We start from the raw sequence: 22,284 nt of genomic DNA on the forward strand, positions 1-22,284 counted from the left end.
GATATTTTACATGAATATTTAAATTTTTGATTTTGAAGAATAAGTTAACCAAACGGTAAAACAATCCAATTGCAGTATTTGGAAAGAGATTGCCAAGGTCGCTTGATTTTCAGCCTTAATAGATTTTAAGCGTATTAGTGGCTATGGTGACTTAGCAATAAGTCATCAAGAAAAGATCACTATAAGACTTTTGGAAGGATGAAAAGCCAAGAAGTTTGGTTAAGCTGATAGTTATTTTGCCTATCTGATTGTAACTTGGCAAGGGTTGCAGTCTTTTAAACATGGGCACTTATTAATTTAAATGGATTCTAAAGACAATTGTTTCACCACTAAAAAACTGAAATTGAATATTTACATACCAAGGTTTTAATAATCATGAAATCACATTTACTTATTATGTACATCGTACTATTGAGAAAGTTGGGATGAAGATGAGTAAAACCAAACCTTAATTAGGAGAATTTATGCCTAGATTTTCTTTGCCAGTTCTCTGATTTTGATACAGCAAGTACAATTGTCAGAGAAATATTTCATTCATATGAAATTCTGTATTTCGGCAAATTTTGTCTGGCAAATCTGTACATGACTCCAAAATATAGGCATCGTTTCTCCTCAAATACTTAAAGGCAGTAGTTGAAATTCTGATGCCTGAAGAGCCAAAGCAATTCATACCGTAAATACCATCTGGTGATACATGACTGAATATCCATGCTTAAATTTTGATTCAGAAGACAATAATTTAAGATACTCGTAATTTGCATAACCATCACACATAGTTTAAGTATGTGAGTAAATTATTTAACGGGGAAAATAAAATGGCTTGATTACTTTTGTAAATTTACACACCTGTATACACTCCATTTTATTTACAAATAACTACCCATCCAAGTCAATATCATAGAAGTCTGCCACAATCATTGTGCATATTGCTCCATCGAGATAAATTATGCATGAAGAATCTGAGATCACTCACACTAGTTCAATGCCATCTGTCTTAAACAGACAAAATGTTATCATCTATGCTTTTATGATGTGAAAATATCACCTTCATTTATATATTTTGCCTGTTAAACATTGAATTAAGTCTATAAAAGGTTATCATACCTAATATTTGTTGTAAAATTAATGACTGATATAATACACTATCTTTTGGATAGCTGCAAATATAGTTTGCTGCGGTCATAAAGGGTTAGGAAATTGAATTGTGATTAAAAATTCTATAGTCAAAGACAATAGCAAAACTATCATTACATTTGCTAAACATTTATTAAACTCAAATACTAAAATAAAATACACAGAAAAGAGAACAAATCAACTGATAGCCATTTTAAAAGAGGTTTACCGACAGAATTTTTAATGATATACTGCACAAGATTTAAGCCAGAAAATAAATACTCTTTTTTGTTACTTAATAGCATGCCTGAATTCAGTAAGCAAATATAATGAAATGTAGTAACCCATTCCTTGAAAGGGCATACTTCTTTGTACACAGGGAAGTTCACTTTAGAGCAATTAAATAAGTGCTCTTGTCCTGAGGAGATTAACAATTACAGAGTTGTGGTAGCCATTTTATGCTTAAGCTGGCATTTTCTTCCCACCTAAATTTGTCAAATACATCTTGACAATATATTAGTATATTAACAAGTAATTTTAAAATTGAAAACGACTGAGATAAATTAAAATTGAAAAATATCAACTTATAACTTAAAAATAAATATTTATATAATTAATAGCCATATAAAAAAGAAACAAGCAATCAATTGCATAATCATCAAACACAATAATAAAAATCACACAAGTTTTGCTGGATTTAAAATAATTTTCTTAGTGCCACATTAAAAATTTGTCGGAAAAAGGAATATCCAGCAGCTTCATAATTGCAGGATGGTAAAATGTATACAAATTCAACCAGTCAAGCTCCGATAGCAACATTAACAGGTATTCAGTCAATATAAAAATATATCTAACCTGTTTAAGGTAAACTATTAAAATATTCATAAGTTAAACCTTCTTCTCTTAAAGTCACAAACATCACTATTTAGAATCAGCTGCAATGAGAATTTTCACAATGAAAATAATTCATAATTTTTATCAGATTGCATATTTTATCACATTCTGAGTTCATTAAATACTTAGCATAAAATATTAACTAACAGGTGATGTGACTATATCTGAAACTATGTAAATGCATTTTAACACGTAAGTTTGAAACAGAATATTCTGTCTCTTGGAATGATTATAGTAATAAAATGAGCAATTTCTTTCATTGATATTCATTAAGTTTCTTTAAGGTCAAGCTTAAGGCATTGAAGATGAAACGAAAAAATAATCATTGTAAGAAATCACTTTGGCATGATATTCATGATAAGGGACTATTAATTGAAACTGAAAATAAAAAGATCAACTTTGTTATACTGTTCACTATGATGACATAAACTGCTCCAGTTATCAAAACAAAAATATAAATGTCCCTGAGGGAGATAAATCCAACATATAGACATTAGAAATGATTTCTGATCATGCCATATTAACACAGATGTTTCATAGAAAAAATGAATTATAAAAAGTGGAATGCTTGGGAAATTGATAAACTCATGCAAAAATAATTGCACAGATAAATCACTTTCATTATTGCTGCGAGTTAACATGCCCTATTCAGTCTTCATTGTTTATTTCAGCAAAAAGGTAAATTATGTCTCACCTAAAATTAATAGGTGAAACTGATTTCCCTATATTTTATTAGAATTCAAGTCACACCGTGGTTTATCGCTCCTTTGTAACTTATTATTGCTATAAGATGGCTGCATTTATTTAAAAAAATTACTCAGATTTTTAAGATGAGATGTGCTTTTTAAAAATCAGCCATGTGAAACCGTAACCTCACATTTCCCAGTGTTGTAAACCCAACAAAAAACATATCTTGCCATATTTCAATCAAAATGTACATTTTCTGCAAAATATAAGCCAGATAAAAATTAGCAGTAAAAATACTAGTCACTATATGGCCCACTCTTCCAAGTGATACCATCAAAATACTAATTAGAAATTGCTTCATAAACTCTCTTAATGACTTACATCACAACCATGGATTTAATACTTCTTTCAGCATGTCATTTTGAGCAATTGAAATCGATGGAAGTGATTAATAATGATGAAGGATCTGAGTATCAGACAGAGTATCACTTATACTACATGAAACTCTCACTTTCTAACGTGGCATGAAATGTGAGGTATGATTTCTTGGAAGCCCTTCGGCAGTCTGTCCGCATAGCTTGGGAGCCGGTAGATCACCAGTCTGTATCAGATTTCCTATTTCGGATACGTCTCTTGTTTTTAATCTTGGACAATATTTCATAAGCTTGCTGAATTTCCATGAACTTTTCCTGAGCCAGGAGTCTCTTCTCGGGATCCTTCACTTTGTCCGGATGCCATTCGCGGGACAGAGCTCGCCATTTTGACGTTATCTCTGATTGAGAAGCTCCATTGGACACTTGCAAAATCTGTAAGAAATTAATGTCGGATAATTTCTTTGCAAGCAAGTAAAAATTGAGCTAAGTAAAAAAAACGAGAAATAATTTAAAATCATGGAAAAAACAATGTTGCGCATTTCAAACACTTTTAAGAATAAAACAGGCAGAAATAAAATGGGACAGTCTTAAGAAATATTTTATGTTTTAGTGGTCAGGTCACCTTTATCAAATGAAGAGAAATGACATTGCCAAGAAAAAGGTGAGAGAACAGAGGGTCCAGGAAGTGAGAGGACTGAACCTCTCGTCTTCACCTTGAGAATTGCCAAAACTTAAAATATTTCTGTGAGCATCCCTTTTTGTCCGTGTTATTGTGTCTAGCATACGTACTGCATACTGTCATTGCTCAACATTTCCAACAAGTGTTCCTATGTATGTATAACTACATACATATACACTTTGACAAAATATACATGCAAAAATTGATACACACAAAAGAAAGAAAAAAAAACACTTCTGACTAAATATTTAGGCAGTCTCAGTCACCTTCATCAAAGTAAGAGTAACTCATTCTCCAAAGAAGGTGGTTGTCAGTCCTGAAATAATAAGTCATAAGTGTGTTTTCTTCCTTTCATGTGTATCTATTTTTGCACTTTGTTCGTATATAGTATAACACCACAATGGGATAGTTTCTATGAACTAAATTCATCATGCAGGATAAATTCATACTGTAATGGTTCCATTAAAAGCTATGACACATGAAAATAACGGTATGAGAACTAATAGCTTTAAATGAAGTGATTGTTTTTTCTAAATTTTGACACAATAAAAACTTATCCAAAAAGTTTAAATGTGAATAAGGACCAAATGATGGATCCCTAATCGTGGATAAGGATTTACACATTAATTCTTGAGTAGGATTTGCTAAAACTATAATGTCAAGAATGCCCTTTTTGCTGACCAGTCAGCAGAACTAAGGATGTCTACCTCACAAACCCTTACACTCTCTCCAAAGATTTCACTTCGGCCAAGTATAGGGTTTTGAAGCCATAGTCCAAGAGGAATATAGGGTTTTGAAGCCATAGCCCTTATAGTCACTGTAATGCTGTGGTAGTGACAGTAAGATTTACTACTCATAAGGTAAACCTGGAAGGCTCAAGGAACTAAGACAGGTGTGAGGAATGTGTATGATGGAGGGGATTGACTGAAGTAGTCACTGACGTGAAGCATAGAAATTCCCCAAATTCCATCTTTACTTTGATATTATATTTCCTTTCCCATTTCAATCATTTAGGATATTATTTTTAATAAGCAGAGAATTGGATAATCTTGAACACAACCACTCTCTGTCCACACAATCCCTAATGTTCTTTATAAGGGGTCAGCAGACAAAGTCAAGTTCCGATTGAGCTAAGAGCTAGAAATTTTATGACAGCAAAATTTCAGTAAGTTGAAGAGCCTCAAATGTATAAGCGTAGATTTATTGAAATAGTGCATTAGGAAAAATGCATTTGTATCATATCATCACTAGAGAATGTACATTAGCAAGACTTCTATTATAATAGCATTGTTTATTAACACTACAAAATATTTTTTACCCAAAAGGAATGGAAAATATAATAGATAGCTAGAAAAACATTTTACATGTTCAACTAAGCAAATTTTAGGAAAACCTTAACAAAGTTCTGGGTATACCTATGACAATGGCTTCTAAAAACAAAATGAATTTTAAAAATAGAAAATGTAATTGGCTCAATTTTATGATCCATTGAATTCATTTTTCATTAAAACTTAAGCTATCAAAATTTAAGCTAAGCACATATCGTTCACATGGATCTGACCTCATGGCAAACCTAAGAAAACTTTATCAAAAACAATTAAAGTGACATTGATTAATAGAAGATGGCATTTTGTTCCTATAAATTCTGGTTAGAACAATCACGTAATTCATACTAGACCCCTTGATTAGTTGACAACGAGGCATAGATGCAGTCTCTGCCATTGATGACGAGTGACTACATTGAATCATCATGAAAATAATGGGCCATTTTGCATGTTATGTCTTCCTGAAATCTCTCTGTGGATAATTTTAAAATGCTGGAGGTCTTTTGACACCTAGATACACAAAGGGAGTAGGCCTGAGTTCCACAAATTTGTGTATGAGGTTTGACACAAAAAAATTCACTTGCTTAGACAATTTATTTCAGTGGTTTCCACTCAGCTTCAAAACTAAAAAAATGTATTCACCAAGTTTGCAGTTCAGTGCAGAATATTTCGATAGATTGAACAGGATGCCTAGATTGAACAGGATGCCTAGATTGAATTCAATTATCAGATGAATTGTAATTTTGGGAGTTTTTCAAAGGCAGAGAAAAAAACAATTGCTGAAATTCATTCTCGAAATAAATCCCCTAGATGCTAGTCTTTTACCTAAAATTTCTTAAAATAGACATTTTTTGATGGAGATTCACTTTGAGGTTGCTTTCGGTATTCGAGGAAATAAATATTGTTCAAATAATCAGTTTTAAGCTACAGAAAAAAATTAGCATGTAAAATAAAAATAACATCAATCAAACCCAAATTTCTCCCACATTATGAAGAATTCAATTTGGGAAAGTTCAAGATTTTTTAGTTCAGCTGCACTTCATTAAGATTCTTCTTTTAACACTAAGTAAAGATTATTGTGGTGGCTGGGAAGCAGAAAAATGAATATTTTAACGATAACTAAAAATATGAAATAAGGTACAAAAATCATAAAAGAATTGTCATAAATTACACTGCAACCAAATATCCCTTATCATTCATTAGGAACATATAATAAATTAGTTTGGATATATCTATATCTATGCATATATTAAAAGCATAAGATTAAATATTGGTTCAAACCTAGAGAGATACACCCAAAAACAACTAGTTAATTTTCATAAACTTTTTTGACAACAGGTAGGGTTCCAAAGCATTTTGGAAACCCTCTCTTAGTCTCACATAACATCCTTGATTAGAAATCCCAATGTGTCTGTTATTAGACCCATGATGGATGAACTGATTTTTTACAATTCTTTCATTAGGTTTATTAGCATTATGTGTACAAGATAATCATAAGTAAATGTATAATCTACCACACGTTTTTATAAAAAATTACACTTTTATATGGCATCAATAAACATAAACCAAAACTTTTTTAATTGAACACCAGAGGACATATAAAATTAAATTACCTAAAATTCAAATAAACCAAAATATAACAACTAAGGCGATAAATACAGCAGCAGTAATTGATAAAATGATAGTCTGGAGCAAACATCACCAGTCAACAGGGGGGTTGGTTTGGTTTTGTGGCTAGTATATTGGCTTCCCACCCAGAGGGCACAGGTTTGAATCCTGGAGGCAACAGATCTTTTTCAATGGTATCCCGATCTCTGTTTGAAGTGTTTTGTGCAGAGCACTTTAAGTGAGTATGCCATCTGTTGGATGGGACGTTAAGCTATGGACCTCCTTGGCATCTTTCATTAAGAGTAGGCTTATGCCGACACCTGGTTTCTCCCCACCCTTTCTACTTTCCCATCATCCCCAATCGCGCAAATGACTTCAGATGTCGATTACCTCCCATAAGTCTACTACTAAGAATACCAGTCTCAATCTTAAGGCAATATTCTAACAATGTTATTGCCATGCTGTGCTGCCTGGGGGAGTGCTGCCTGAAAACACTTTAAAAAATCAGTTTATGTTACAAGGATGATATCATTCTGTCCTAACCCCAGTTGTACATGCACAGACACAGTCGTTCAATGTGAACACAGGAAGGCAAAAAATTATTGATTTTGATGTTTTTTATACATATGCTCCCAAGAGACCATAATTACTGACATCTCATTGGGCACTGAGGAATTCAAATGGCATTTACCTACATTAAAAATTTACCCACAAACGAAGTTCACTATGGCTTCGACTTATCTAATCCAATGCTTGAAATTTTCATTTTAAAGATTATTTTTTTCATTGTTATAATCTGGGTTCCAAGGAAAATAATTACAATATCTTGAATCAACCACCATTAAATTAACCAAATTCTATTGGGTATTTCATGAAGGCAAAAATGTGGCAACAGCCTGATCAAAAGTATATGGTATAGTGTATATATAATAGTATATATTTTATGGACTCTAGTGTTAAACAAAATAATTTCCAAGGGCTTATTTTTAGAAAGTTATTCCATCAAAAACCAAAAGCATATTGTTTCAAGCAGTGCAATTAGTGATATTATAAATTTAATTTATGTAACTCTTAATCCCCCACTACCGATGACCTTACATACATATTTCAAACAGTCTAATTTCCTGGATAAAGTCATATAAGTGTGACCACTCGTATCATACTATTACTGTCACAGTCAAAAGCGACATTTCAAAATGTAACCCATGAAAACGTAAAAGCATTTGAGGTTCAATGGTATCTTAAGTAAATAAATTAACATTAATTAAGTATAGAGCTTCATAACAGTCATGAAGGACTTGAATTCATAATTTACCATTACTATTTTCTTTTGAAGCCAAATGCTGAGTTTATGACAGCAAAAAGCCACCTTATCCCACAGCTTACTTCAACTTGAAGTTGAAGATAGTTTTACATTCACCTAACATTAAGATATTTTCAAAAAGCCCTCCTTAACATAGGCAACATACTATTGAACATATGGATATCAGTCAAATATAAGTTCCAACTTTGAGACATACCTTGTATGCATTTAATTCTCCATGGGGATCTGACAGATCAATTATTTGCTTCCACGTTTCTGCCCAACCATTATGTTGAGCAAACTTCCACGTGTCATAGAGTGATTGCTGCACATCTAGCCACCACGGTGATGTAAAGAAGTGGTGAATTGCTTCACTGATTGGCACCTCTTCTCCTTCACTGTCAACAACTTTTCCATTGAAATAGAAAAAGCTTCCCCACAACGACAAATATATCGCACAGCAAACAAACAACACAGTCAATCGCCTAGAATATACATAAAAAATGCACTGTTATTTCTGACCTTTTGCTGCGTTATGAGATAAACTAAAAGCATTGTAAGTGCTAGATCTGACTGTCAGTATAAAATTAATTATGAGCTTCAGTTCTACCTCACTAAGGGAACTGGATGAATTGCAATGGTTTGCACTACGCCAAAAGTAACTTATATATATGTCTAGATCATAAGGCCTAATAGAACTTCAAAAAAGAAAAATGATGGGGGAAGGTTTTTGGTATTTGATATTTAGATGTATACTCTATTAAATAGAAATCTATATGATGCCAAGTTTTGGGCATAGTATAATTATTCAGAGATGTCCAGGAAAATGAAAATAACTTTAATTGTATCATTAAGAAAAGTAAAAACTCCTTTCAAAGTTTCACAGATGACACATCTAATTGGTCATGCGGATAGCTGTGGCATACATGAGAAAGTATGAATTACAAAGAGTTACCGATTAACATTTAATTATCAGTAGCAACAACTAACATTTACAGAAAAGGCTAACTTGGCTACATACAACTAAGGCATCTAAATTCATTCATAAACAAGACTATAAGAAGAGATAATATATCGATGAATAAAAACTTACTTTTACAGACATTCAAAAGAAAGCAAAGTACTTTTACTGGTTAAGAGTTCACACTGTACCTGCAAAGTGGTTTCTTTTTGCTCGGGGTTCTCCTCCACTGCTTCGATTTAAGATCAAAGGCAAGTGATGAACAAAAGGTCATTAATGTTAACCAATTTGAGTCGTCCAGAATGAGGTATTGAAATAAGGGATAGGTGGCATAAGCAGTACCTAATGCCCACCATATGCTTCCCATTTCTCTGCCGATGTTGCCAACAGTCCATACACCTAAGAAAATGATGTCTTTGTTAGGAATAACACTTGATAAGTCATGATCAGCTTCAATACGTACCTATATGGTGTACATGATTTCAGTTGTCCTTACCCAAAGCACACGCCAGTGGTGCAAATATATTCAGCCAATGCCAATTGATTCCAGCGACTTCATCGTCAGGAATGGCCAACATGACCACAGAACTCCAAAGATAGGCAACAACAACCATCCCAAAAAATCTATTGGTAGAAAATGGTGGCTAAAAGTGTAAAATAAAATTGTTATGGAATAAAAGTTGAATATCCAAGGCCACTCTCCATTTGCTTCAAACTAAATTAGTAGAATTTCAATTTATATTACTCTCACCTTGTCATGTTTTCGTAATTTCTCAATGTGCTTCTTTAAAAAATTTTCGTCATCATTCGCATCGGCCACGTACTCTGGAATGTGTAGAATATCTCTAAGCCAGCCACATCCTGCATAACCTCCTAAAGTACACCACCACAGAAAAGCTTGTGCGTCCCTTCCCAAATATAAATGATGTAATCCTAAGAAACCCCCGAAAAGCCATAATAAATATGCAGTCAGAACACTTTTCTTTGCCATTGTTCGAAGATTATCAACGATTTGTACTCCTTTACAGCAATATCAAGTAATAAAAAACACAAACTGGGCAAACGGAACTCAAGTTCATTGACACGACTTGAAATAAATTTTCAACCTAACGGTGGGGGTGAGTGACGTAGATTTTCGTTCTTCATTTGTTTTGGCTAAATGTTTGAAACGTCTTAATTGATTGATTAATTTCTTGTCTCAATAGATAAATAAGCTTAGTTCCATCTTTTTGCGAATAATTTGACGCATTTTCTCTTGTAAGTTGATGGTTCAGGTCAAATCGCACATTTTTAATCCTTTCTGGCAATATTTACAATTTTTTTACCTACAAAATAACTCCATGCTGCAGTTTTAAAAATGCTGAAGGTGCAAAGATTTACCTAAAAATGTATCAGTGATAATGCTACATAAATCTAAATAATGAAAAATCCTATTTCCACTCTTTAAATGTCACAACATAATTTATACTAAAATATTTGGCTATTTTCTACACCTCCAGGAAGCAAATAAGTTCTTTAAGAATATTTGAAGGATTTTATACTTTTCCATTTTTATTTTTTATTACGATATGAAGTATACGTTTGCATTCTTAAACTTTCTGGAATGGAATCGATATGCCACTGGTGAAATACTGGCGATTTTAAAATTTTCAAAAGAATAGTTCAAATACGAGATTTGTACACTTGCAGGAGTCGTGTTTAAAAATCAATAATATAAAGATACCAATTTGTTTTCGAGCCACAATGCCTTCCCTGGGTATCTAAATTCGTAAAAGTCTTCCCACCAAAACTCCATCAATTTTATATCAGTCCTTGCACACCGCGCTACCCCACTCGGTGCCATGTGTCTCTCCCACCTTTTCCCCGGCGCTACCCCTCCTCTCCTCTCCCTCCCATGCAGGCTCCACCTCATCCGCATCAGAATCCATGCCCAACCTCAGCCGCTTCCCGCAGTGACGGTGAGGAGGGAGAGAGGGCGCAGTATCGGTGCAGGCGGGAGGGGAGGAGGGAGGGAGGCGGTACAAGTTGGCGCAAAGGAGGATGGGGAGTCGCAGTAGAGTAACATGGCGCGTCATGAGAGGAGGCGGAAAAATCGGTCCCCCGGTAAACACCGCTCGCTCGCCGTGAGCACCATGCCGAAAGCCTTGCTCAGGAAGTTCCGGTGAGGGAAACGTGGGATATATATCCTTCTCGTCGAAAGGGGTCGAAACCTGGGACGGTCTCCTCTCCGGCTCGCGCTGCTCCCCCTCGTCCCGGTCCAACGCCGGGGGTATCACGGACCGCTCGTTCGATGACAGAGAGAATGGATCTTCGCCTCGTCTAGACCCCTCTCGCCGGATCTTTTAGCGAGCGGGGTGATCTTTAACCCCCGGCACACCGCGGGGGAAACCGGGCGTAACCTGGCATCCCCAAAAATCCTCTCAGCGCCGATATCGTCGAAACGAAGGCATCGAGGGTCATGGCGGACGCGAATTCATCCGCGGTCGTCCTCGCCGGGGATAGGGGACCGAAAGACGACAAGGCGAGGAAGAAGAAGGCGAAGGTGAACGTCCAACAGCAGCCCCTCTACCCGTACAAACTCCCGGTACACCAGCCTGGCGTGGATGGATTCTACTGCACCTATGGCTGCGGGACTTCGAGAGCCGACGGTGGCATGAGGAGGTCGACGTCAGCCAGTGGGAGGACCTCGTGGTCTGGCGAGGGCGGCACCGGCTCGAGAAGTAAAGGCAGGATCCGGCCGGTGACCGTCATGTACCCAGAGGAGGGCTTCGTCTGCTGTCACCAGGGCCATGAGCAGGGCGAGGAGGTGGACGAGTTCGATGGCACCGAGTACGAAGACGAGGAGGACGTGGAACTGGTGGTCGGAGGGGAGGAGGAGGACTATGTGGAGGAATATGAGGAGTACGAAGAGGAGGAAGGAAAGTAGCGGCTGGTCGTAGCGGGAGGACCGCATACCATCTTCTCCCAAGGGAATTTCGACGCGCGCGGCCGGGGGATAGCGAAAAGAAATAAGATAAACCGTGTGTCTCTGATGTGTGTGGCTGTGTGTATATATGTTGCTAGACTGGCTGGGATCATGAGCGTTTGGTTGTGTGGTAGAGGCTGGTGCAGATGGCGAGTGAATGAGGCTGTCTTTACTGTTTGTCTGTGGTTGATGCATGGAAAGTATGTGGTACTGGATGAGTCGCATTGTTAGCATTTCCGGAAATCGTGGTCAGTTAATGATAGCAGCTACTTTTACCAAATAGCTTACCAAGGAGTTGCAAACTGATCTTCATAAAATTTGTTTCATTATTGCCTCACTAATGCACCAGGAGCGTGATTATTTAAACCGGCGTTCTGTAAGAACATTAGTGAAGTCGTTGTTTTGCCTCTGTTTGAGGTGCCTCTCCTTTAATGATAGCCAGAGAGTGAATTTAATTCATATATAAACAAATGCTTAATGAGTCCAATACGCGGGATTGGTGGTATTGTCGATGTTCACAAAGTACGTATACCTCAATTTTCAACGGACAGTATTTGAATGTATCATTTAATGCCGGATTGAAAGTCGCTCACGTCTGCCATTCACAGATCGAATCGTGGTAATGAGACTTGGTAAATTATTAATTTTGATTGGTTTTCGTGTGTCAGAGAAGGGTCGATTTGACATTTCTTGCAATGTCTAACGAGCTGTCACATTGAATTGTGAATTTTTATCTTACGTAAGCATGAACGCTCATTCAATGGATGATTCTCGCTGTGTTACATTTCTGATCAATTGTTTAAAATGCCAGTGCTGGTTTTAAAGACGCGGGAAACTGTGGTGAACGACAATAGTTTTCTGTTTTCCAAAATTTAAGGAACCCTATCGGATCTCTGGTGCATACCCGAAAACCAAATAGCTCGGCAGGCCCCCGCCAGCGAGCGTGCAGGCTAACTGGTGTCGAGGGGAGACGAGTCTAAATTCAAAGCCGGGGAGGGAAAAGGATTCTTAAGAGTGGGCTCAAGGCATTTCGGTCTCGATTGGCTGAGGAAGATATGTAAGAAAAAATATTCCTTATTCTAGACAGTCCAATAATGTTTGAAACATTGTAAAGTCGAATCTCTATAACGCAAGAGAAATTTAACACTGGAGATGACTGTTCAGTAACTCTTTAACTTTTATCGCATTGCTTGATTATTAATTTGAACTTAATATTCAATTAGTTTTCGCGGAACTAAGGTTATTGAATAGAAGTCCCGTGATACAAGATTTTAAAAATCGAAGTTTTTCACAAATTAAAGATATCTCACCAGTTGTGTAGTTGTCAAATAGAAACTAAAGTAGTCTTGGTTAGTCCCTTATTTGGTGTAATTTATGAGCTCTAACTCCGAGTGCATGTCTAACAATATATGTTTTTCGGATGGAATTAACATGTATGAATTTGCATACTAACAAGCGCATTCAGTGCTGTTTTGATGTGGTGTAGTGATTGTTCCCAAACTTTTTTATTTACCTAAATGTGATGTTTAGATCAGAGTGCTATGAATTATTTCGAATGTGCAGAGTAATATTTGTATCAGTGAATTTAACTTGTATCCCGATTAACTGATTCATTTTTCTTTGACGATTACAGCACAGTGAAATATTTGATAATAATTTTGGTGCATATAAAATTAAAAAAAAATTAAAAATCCAAATGATAATAATTTTGACATGTAATTTTGAATCTAACTAAGATTGAAGTCAAGCGAATTTTGAAGAATCCATTTAATGTTTCTTTTATGATAAAAACATTTCAAAGGGTAACCTTTGTGTGTATTGAAGGGTCCTGGAATGATAATTTTAAAAGTTGATGATGCTGTTCTCTGCTTTTTTTCATCGTCGAGCTTGGTCATCCAAGCGCGAATGCTTTTCAAACGAAACTAAGCCTCTTCCAGACAAGTGTTTATTTATTCACGATGTTTATTTACTCGCGGTGTATCTTAACCTCTCAACACCCGCTCCTTTCCTTCAGCATTTCGCATGCGGAATAGCTTCTTAGATTCGGTTATTGATTAAAAAAAAGAAAAAAAATGCAACCCACATCCCACCAACCTTTCCTCAAAAAAAAAAAGATTATGTAGGTAGCTCCTCGTAAGAAGTTGATCAACCGCGACCTCGGGCTGTGTTTTTGAAAAGGGACGAGAACGTGCCTCTCTTTTTTTTTTTCTTTTCGTTTTCCTAGAGAGTCCCATCGGCATTTCTTCCTCCGCGAGATAATATGCGAGGGAAATACCGCCGTGGGGTTTCCGCATAGCCCGCTTCTTACACCCCACAGGGCCTTCACCTTTACCGCGCGTTCCGGCATGCATCCCTTTTTTTATGCCTCCACCTCATATCCTTGCACCGGGCGAGCGACGGATCTCCCCCTTCTTTGAAAGGGTCCTCGAAAAGAAAACGAGGACAAACAAAATAGAGAGGAAAAAAAAATATATTATGGAACGGAATAGTCTCGTGAGGGTTGGGAGGGAGGGAGGGAGACACGGGAAGAGACCAGGAGATGCTGCCTTGATTAACGTGCGGAGGTTTGCAAAGGGTGAGGAGGTGGTGGTGACGGAGGAGGAACAAGAAAGGGTTACGAGGGCACGGGCTTAATGGGAGCGTAGGACGGCGTGGGGAGAGTGGGAGAAGTCGGTGGGGGTGTTGGAGAGGGGGGAGGAAGATGGAGCCCGGAGGGAGTGGGATCTTTAAGGAGTCGGTCACGTGGGAGGAATGGCGGAGAACTAGAAATAAAAATGTCACTGGTCACCTGCGCGGTTAAAAATAGCGCGACGAAACGTCACATCGTGGCGGAGAACAACATTTGAAGTTGTTTCAAGTTGGCACGCGGGGCGAGCGCGGTTAGGTAGCGAAATGAGGGAGGGAGGTGGGGGCCGAGGGGGATGCTTTCGGGGACACGGGAGTCGAAGAGGGCCGGGGGAAGGCGGTCGGGTCGGTCTTGCCTCGGGGAAAGGGACGCTGGGGTGAAGTGCCTCTTTCCTTGGCAGTTAGGATGTATTTACACATTCCAATTACGAGCTCCCTTCGGCACACTTATATCTTTTTTTTATGACTTTAAGAAAAGTGGGCGAATGTAAAAGACCGTGGAGAAAAATGACCGCGGAGAGCCAACTTCCCGAAAATATTCTCGAGTAGAACTCGAGGGTAAAAAAATGACATAACTTGGAGTGCCCTTCCCGGTGAACTTTAACCTGGATATCTCGGCTCTCTTGCAGCATTATGCAATTCCCAGGAGAAGTACAGAATTACCTCCTTTACCTATTGCGTTTCGGCGGAAGTTTCACGGACCGAGGCATGGACACCGTGTGTGTACGGGGTTCATTCGCTTGTTTCGTCTTATTTCGGTCCCACTCACGCTGAAAAATTTTAACTCTTTGGTCGGCGTAAATTATCTCATTTCGATTATTCTTGGATCTGGAACACCTGCCTAGAATTTCACCTTGGGGGGTTTCTGTTTGAGAAACGGGCGCGTGGCCAGAGTGTGATAAGTAGGAAAAGGGGGGAATATGTTGATGCCTACGTTCATTGGTCGAAGGGTATCTCGTGATCCTAATGTCTGTCCAACATTTCATTATTGCCATCGGGACGACAAGAGTTACAGCAGAGGGTTTCACCCCTTTGCCAAAATGTTATTGGCCATTTTCTGGCGATAACAATACTAAGCGAATTCGGGGCAGCCATAGGGGATCCATGTTTGGGAGAGGGTGACCGCCCCTTCCTTTGGCTGTGCCCCCGCTGAAAATTCTTTAGCCAGAGGAACACAAATAATACTATAGTCCACGCTCCTGATTGATATTCGCAGTTTATGTAATGGTATTGATTAAAAGCATTGTCGTTTTATAACGCTTGGAATCTTTTCCGGAAATTCTCTAAAACCACTGTTACGTATCCCGACTAGGGCAAGCACGTATCGTTTCATCATCGAAAGGGCCCATCCTGGGAAGTGACTCAACTCGCAACGAACACATGAAATCCAAATGACGCAATAAAAGGTTCCTTGAAAATTTGACGTGTGTCTTTATGACGGAGACAAGCTTTCCCTCATAACGAGAGAGAGGAAGGACCCGGGAACGGCATCGAAGCCAAAACCTTTCAAAGATTACGAGCCCCGAAGTCGCACGAGCAGAAACGAAATGGAAAGATCGAGAAGATTTGACGAGGCGGAAAATAAATACCTACGCCGTGCGGTCACTCACATTCGGGTGTGGTTTTACCTGTGGGACCGTCGTAAATTCTTGAGACGTTGTAAGGACGAAAATACAATATCATGGAATACCGGTTCCCCTTCTACTCCGAAGGTGTAATCGAGTTTGAGTTGTGCAAGTAGGGCCTTAAGTAGAGTCGTTGGGAAAGGCAGTATTTCGGAAAGATATCAAATCATGCGAAAACAGTATAAATCTCCAGTGACCACACATTTTCTCCCTCTCTCCTTTCCCGCCTAAAAGTCACGCGAGGCTGCGACGCTCTTTTTTTTCCTCTTATCCCTCCCTCCACCCCCACTAGAGCACTCTCGAACTTTGGATTTTCCTCGCCGCTCGGATTCCACTTTGCCTCGGACCTCAAGCGCACGCGTCCGAAATGAATCCCTAGGAAGCGCGAAGCGTTCACTTAATTTTCAATCCCGCTGCGCGACTTCAAAGGGAGAGCCGTTTTCGTCCCCTCTCCCTTCCCCCCGTCGGCGATGTCATCGGAGCCGACAATATACGACTAATGTGATGGCTAGAGGACATGGTGACCACTTCGGAAAACGGGCCTAGGGGGAAGGGGGCACTCGCGGGCTGCACGGTTGGTACGGAGAACAAGTCAACTCCGCCGCAGTGCTCCTACTCGCAATGAACATTTCATTTGATTCGCTCATTTCTGTCCTTATTTTTTTTATTATTTTTTTTGAAAATATTCATTCGGTTACCTTTCTCTTCTACGACGCATTTCCTCGAAGCCGCACTTGAAATCCGTGCCACAATACTATCCTATCCGGCCGAAAGATTATTAAAGTCCGCAGGAAGCACTCTTACAGATTGGTTTGGCGAGCGTGCATTTGGGCGGCTCCGGTTAGCGGGAAAGGTGGGGCGAGGACACGGGTCGAAAGAATAAAAAAGAGAGATTGGAATTGGGGGGGGGAGTAGTAAGTGAGGCGGAGGGAGTTGGGGAGGTTAGGGTTCTTCGGTGGGTTTAGTGGGACGCGGTGAGAGAGAGGAAAGTCGGCTTGAGGGGGGGGGGGAGACGTGTCGCGAGGGACAAGGGGTGTGGGGATGCCGGTGGGGGACTTGCAGAAAGCGGGAGGACAGTTCCACACACGCACCCCCAATGGCCGCCTTGCTATTCTTAGCGTTGCGGCCTCTGCCGACGACGACACAGAGAGGATGGGTAAGGGAAGAGTCGTTGGGGGGAAGGGGTGCGGGGGAAACCTTTTGGAAAGGGTGATGGGGAGTTGGGGAAAAGGCCTGATCTGAGGGGGAGTGGGGTGGGGTTTGTGCGGGGAGGAGGGCTAGTAGTGGCGGCGAGAAAGGCTTAGTCCGAAGGGAAAGGGTTGTGAGGGATACCGACAGTTTGGTGCGGGCCGGAGAGCCGTGTGAGATAAAAGAGCAATCTCTTCTTGTGGCTTGTGGCGGAAAAGGTGTGACGCTTTCGGAATACGTTGTCCCTTTCCCATTCTCGCCACCCACCTCCACCAGCCCATCCACCCCTCGTGTTTTGCGATTGTGCCCGTGTGTTTTGGTGCGTTCGTGTACGTGAGTGTGAAGAAGGGTGGGGTGGTGGGAGGGAGGGAGGGTGGCAGGGCCGGCAGAGGGTGCCGGGGGGCGGGAGATAAGAAACGTAATGGGTTCGTTTCCTCGTCGCCCCCCGGTCTCTTGCGAAGCCTCCGGCGTCACCTGCGGATCTTCGTCCTCGTACAGAGTTCAAAGGGCTGAGAGCCGCCGCCGGCATTTTGGGCGGCCCCTTCGCCGACAACCATGAGGGATACGCAGAGGGTGTCGGCCGCCGTCGCGTGCGAGGACTGCGCGGGTGTCGTAGTCTCCGCTCCGTGCTGTGTGCTTGGTAGGGCGCGGGACTCGAGCTCGCCGTCGTGGTCGACTGGTGTGGAGTAATAATCGTCGCGTTTTTAACATCAGGGGTGGGGAGAAAGGGGGGAAGGAGGATCCTCATTAATCATTACCGAACGATCGAGCGAGGATCTCCCGTTTGCATCGACCGTACGGGGAGCGGAGGAAGGGGTATCATTTTCAAAGAAAAAGGAACATTAATATATTCTGCGCGGAGAACACGATTAATTAAAATCGAATCGAGCCCGCATCCCTACGTACTTTTTTCCTTTTTCTGGGAGGGCGAGATACTTCATCCCCATCGGACCACAAAAACCTGACAACCCCTTTCCAGTTAGTGAAAAGACCAAAACCCCCTTCTCTTTTATTTTCCTTCTTTGTGCAGTCGTTGTTGCCGTTGTTTGTGTTGTCGTGACCCAGGTGCCGTGAATCACCCACCCAGCAGCCATGAATCTAATGTTCCGACGTAATTTCCATGCAGACAAGGAGAGGGGAGGCGGCCGAGGGATCATGGGTGGAGGCGGCGGGGGCAGCCGGGGGTTCTTCGGGTTCGGGGGCAGCGGGGGCAAGAGTGGGGGAGGGAGGAGGAGCCGGGAGAGCCACGGCGGGGGCATGAACTCCGGCGCGGGCGGGACCATGGACGGCGGGGGCGACAGCCACTACCACGGGGGGCACTATCGGACCCACATATTCATGAGCCCCCTGGGGGGTAGGCAAGGCGAGCCCCTGCTCGTCGGGGGCAAGGGCATGTACGCGATGGACGACATGGGCCCGGGGGGCGGGCTGTCGTCCTCGGGGGCGGGTGCCCTGGCGGAGCAGGGGGGACGGAGGAGCGGAGCGGGCGGAGGAGGAGCTGGAGCAGCTGTCACGCTTATGAAGTGGAAAGAGGCAAGTCCAAAATCTCCGGGGGTTTTACGTGGAGGGGAGTTATTAGTTTTAGGGAGGGGAGAGAGTTCACGGGGAAGGGGGAGGTTTATAAAAGCTGGGATGGGGAAAGGCGACGGTGTTTTTTTTGGGATTCGTGGGGAAGGAGGTAAAGTTTCGTGGTGCGAGGTCTCCCAAAATTTACATTTGCCCACGCTCACAATTTTTGGCAAAGCCGACCATGTGTTTCCCACCTGTGCGGCGCGGGTTATTTCCCTGCCACCGTCTCGCCATTTGGTCTCTTCTCGTATTGTGCTGGTTAACTTGGCGCCCCGAATTTTTCTCTTGGGAAACAGAATTTTGAAAATAATTTCAAGCCAACAAATCGTTTGCTACATTTTTGGTATTTTTTTAATCAAATTATGACGACTTGTGTTTAATATTTGGGAAGGTCATTCACACGTAAAGGCTAACCGAAAGGATGTGGGTTTGAATTCCGAGGGAATGGATGCTGTATTATCACCCTGTATTTAATGATGTCGGAAGACTATGGTTAAATAAGAACTCATTTTTCCAGGCTCAATAAATAAAATCTCATGTTTATAAGTATATGTTTCGGAATTTAACTCTTTTTTTCTAATTTTAGTGAACTAATATCTCTGCAGAATAAATGCCCTGGTATTGTTTTTAGCCCAAGATCTTTCTTAAGATGGTAACGTTTTTCAATTTTTATATGGTAGTGCTTTTAACAACAATGCATTCCCATTCATAGAATCATTCTGCATGCTATTTTATTCACTCTAATCAAAATAACAATTTCCTTCAAGCTGCACAGACAATGACTTTGTGTTCATTCACATGACTACTAAAATATTCGCCAATTTTTAACATACCCAACATGTCACGGGGAAAACGTGCCTTCAATAACTTGAGCCAAGATTTGAAATATATGCGTCCTTTACTTAAATCGCCAAAAAGAACAGAGAGCTTTGACGTGAGAGAATTATTGACTGAACACTCGAACTATTCTCGAAAAACCTCACCTCTATTTTCGTATTTTGAGTCAGCAAAGGAACTCTCAAGCTTGGATTGAAAGAGCTAAGCTCACTTTTGAAGCATTCATATTATTTATTATAACATCCATGATGTAATTTAATAAATTTGAATTATTGAGCGCTGCGTTGACTGGGACTAATTGATTTTTCTTGGCATGTACCTTTTAAGCACCGGGGTATGTGTGGTGTTTAAAAATAATCGCGTTCGACGTGCATGTTTAAAAGTCACTTAAGGGGGAAGAGTTCTAGGGAGTCGATTTAGATTGAGCGTCCAAATCACGGAAGAAGCCAAAATGCTGTCTGCCCTTGGAGAATCATCCAAAATAAACCGCCTTTCGCTACCGATGGCACAGATGGCGAGGGGAAATAACGAAACGTGCTTGGGTGTAAGGGAGAACTCTCTGTCATCGTTTCTGTACCCACCCAACTCAGATGGAAAATGTGTTGCTGAAGTTCATTATATATTGTTATAATTTTTTTAGGCTTACTATTTTTTTTGAGGCCTACTCATCATTTGGACTTGCTTGGTTCCAAAGAAGGGCTATGCTTGCGAGAGCAATTGCCATGAATTAAATTCGGCTAGTTTCGATTATTCCGCTCAAGAATTTCAGGCCGTTCCTTCTTGTGATGGACGCACTGCAAAAAAAACAAAGTTTGATTTTAAGTTGGGCATGATGGGAAACTTAATCAATTTTACGAACGCATGACGATGTTTTGGACAAAAATCTTCCATGGCATGACACAATTTCAGGCGTAACATAGTAGGAATCTTTCATAATGAAAGATGACACATTTTGCTTTTCCACACAGAATTTTTTTAATACGACATAGTTTTCGTTACAGCATAAAATCTCCATGTACCAACACCTGAATATGCTACGCTATAGCGAAACCTAGGTCGTAATTAAAAAATTCTATGTGGAAAAGCAAAGCTCTCATTATTTTCCGTGGAGTCGATTGAATCTTTTCCTTGGTAATCTTAACCGAAAGGGCTCCTTAAATTTGGTGTCTTACCACAAGCTTGCGCTTTATTATTGATTCAAATAGAAGTACCGGTATTTTGGGCCACGGAATCTGCTCAAAACACTTCAACTTAAGCTCCCCACTTGCGCATCATTGCCCAAACCTCGTGCCCAGCGACAGTCGGGGAACGTGGAGTTCGAATGTTCTCTCTTCCGCGGAAACAGACAAGATTTATGTGGCCCACGGTGAAATGCGGCCGGCGTTTAAAAATAGTGAGTTTGATAAATTTTTGGTGCCTGCTTCCGTGTACGCTCACACGCGAGAGCAATATCGTGCGGCGAAATTTCATTCCATCTGGGGAAAAAAAAAGAGTTCGACATTCCGGAAGGGGAGGTGAAGAAACGACGGGGAAACAACCATCAATGGTGGTGAGAAATTTTTTTAAGAATGTACTAAGAAACTTGAGCCGGCGCATACTATTCGAACACCACCGCACAGCAGACGGACAACGGAAAACTAAGACGATTACCCACACGATGAACACACACACACACAAATATATATACTCATTCACATGGAAATAGAAACAAGGAAAAGAGATAGGGACACATACAATACGAACACAAGAGAGGTGGTGAAGGCGGAATTGAGCAGATCACAAGTGCAAAAATAGGTCCTTGACCGGGATTTGAACACTGGATCTTTTGGCTTGCCTGGCCGATGCTGTAACCACTTGAGCTATACCAAAGAATCGGGTCACTTTTTTACATTAACCCCCCACAGATTTCAGTGTAAATTACGTTGCCTCGAGAGCTCAAGTGGTTAGAGCATCGAAAGATCCGGTGTCCGGAAAGATCGTAAAGATCCGGCAAGTCGAAAGATCCGGTGTTCAAGTTCCAGTCAAGGAAATATTTTTGTGTTTGTGATCTGCTCGATTCCGCCTTCCCCACATCTTTTGTGTTCGTCCTTTATATGTGTTCCTATCCCTTTTCCTTATATCTATTTCCATGTGAATGGGTATATACATAAATAAATAAAGTAATATATATATATATATGTACATTTGTATTCTTCTACGACTCTGAAGGGAACAATGGGGCACGCTCTCTCTCACGCTTTCCCCTTTTTGCCTTCTCCTCCTCCCCCCCGCTTTCTCCCTACAGCACCATCCCCCTCATTCCTCCTTCTACCCTCACGCCGTGGAAATCGATATAGGAATGAATACATTGTGCTTTGTGCTCTTTGCCTAAAAAAAGCCATCTTTTTCTTCTCTCTCTCTCTTCACCCCTCTCCCCCTCGTCCACGTCCTGCGTTATCCGCGATATCTCTCTCCCTCGTGCTCGCGCTCCGTGCGGTCCACTATCTTTTCCCCCACCCACCTCCCTCCCCACCACCTTTCTACTTCATTTC

The 22,284-nt window shown here is 40.6% G+C and overlaps 3 protein-coding genes across 3 annotated transcripts in view; 2 read left to right on the forward strand and 1 right to left on the reverse strand.

Annotated features, from left to right (window-relative positions):
• Positions 1 to 1,326: 1,326 nt before the first annotated feature.
• wus (TM2 and DnaJ domain-containing protein wurst) lies at positions 1,327 to 10,026 on the reverse strand. The gene is made up of 5 exons (XM_071587745.1): positions 9,696 to 10,026; positions 9,441 to 9,588; positions 9,136 to 9,343; positions 8,201 to 8,468; positions 1,327 to 3,500 (listed from the first exon to the last, which is right to left on the reverse strand). Exons 1-5 carry the CDS (start codon positions 9,933 to 9,935, stop codon positions 3,288 to 3,290), a joined length of 1,077 nt encoding a protein of 358 aa, XP_071443846.1. The 5' UTR covers positions 9,936 to 10,026; the 3' UTR covers positions 1,327 to 3,287.
• Positions 10,027 to 10,973: 947 nt separating this feature from the next.
• On the forward strand, positions 10,974 to 18,506 carry LOC139690776 (uncharacterized). Its single transcript, XM_071588334.1, has 2 exons — positions 10,974 to 11,964; positions 18,474 to 18,506. The coding sequence occupies exon 1, from the start codon at positions 11,403 to 11,405 to the stop codon at positions 11,868 to 11,870; it is 468 nt and encodes a 155-aa protein (XP_071444435.1). The 5' UTR covers positions 10,974 to 11,402; the 3' UTR covers positions 11,871 to 11,964; positions 18,474 to 18,506.
• The window catches only part of LOC139690429 (uncharacterized), a 32,217-nt gene continuing 27,133 nt past the window's right edge, over positions 17,201 to 22,284 (forward strand). Inside the window, exons 1-2 of the mRNA XM_071587879.1 lie at positions 17,201 to 17,315; positions 18,474 to 18,880. Of these exons, the coding sequence (XP_071443980.1) occupies positions 17,201 to 17,315; positions 18,474 to 18,880 (522 nt within the window). The remainder of the gene's footprint in view (positions 17,316 to 18,473; positions 18,881 to 22,284) is intronic.

This window comes from Hetaerina americana, unplaced genomic scaffold (assembly GCF_022747635.1).
Source record: "Hetaerina americana unplaced genomic scaffold, ioHetAmer1.1.p SCAF_3, whole genome shotgun sequence".
In the NCBI taxonomy this organism is placed as follows: domain Eukaryota; kingdom Metazoa; phylum Arthropoda; class Insecta; order Odonata; family Calopterygidae; genus Hetaerina; species Hetaerina americana.

Coding starts and splice junctions, on each gene's coding strand:
- wus (XM_071587745.1), bottom strand. CDS start 9,935: ATGGCAAAGAAAAGTGTTCTGACTGCATATTTATTATGGCTTTTCGGG. Junction 9,589..9,695: donor AATTACGAAAACATGACAAG/GTGAGAGTAATA, acceptor TTACACTTTTAG/CCACCATTTTCTACCAATAG. Junction 3,501..8,200: donor GAGAATTAAATGCATACAAG/GTATGTCTCAAA, acceptor AATTTCTTACAG/ATTTTGCAAGTGTCCAATGG.
- LOC139690776 (XM_071588334.1), top strand. CDS start 11,403: ATGGCGGACGCGAATTCATCCGCGGTCGTCCTCGCCGGGGATAGGGGA.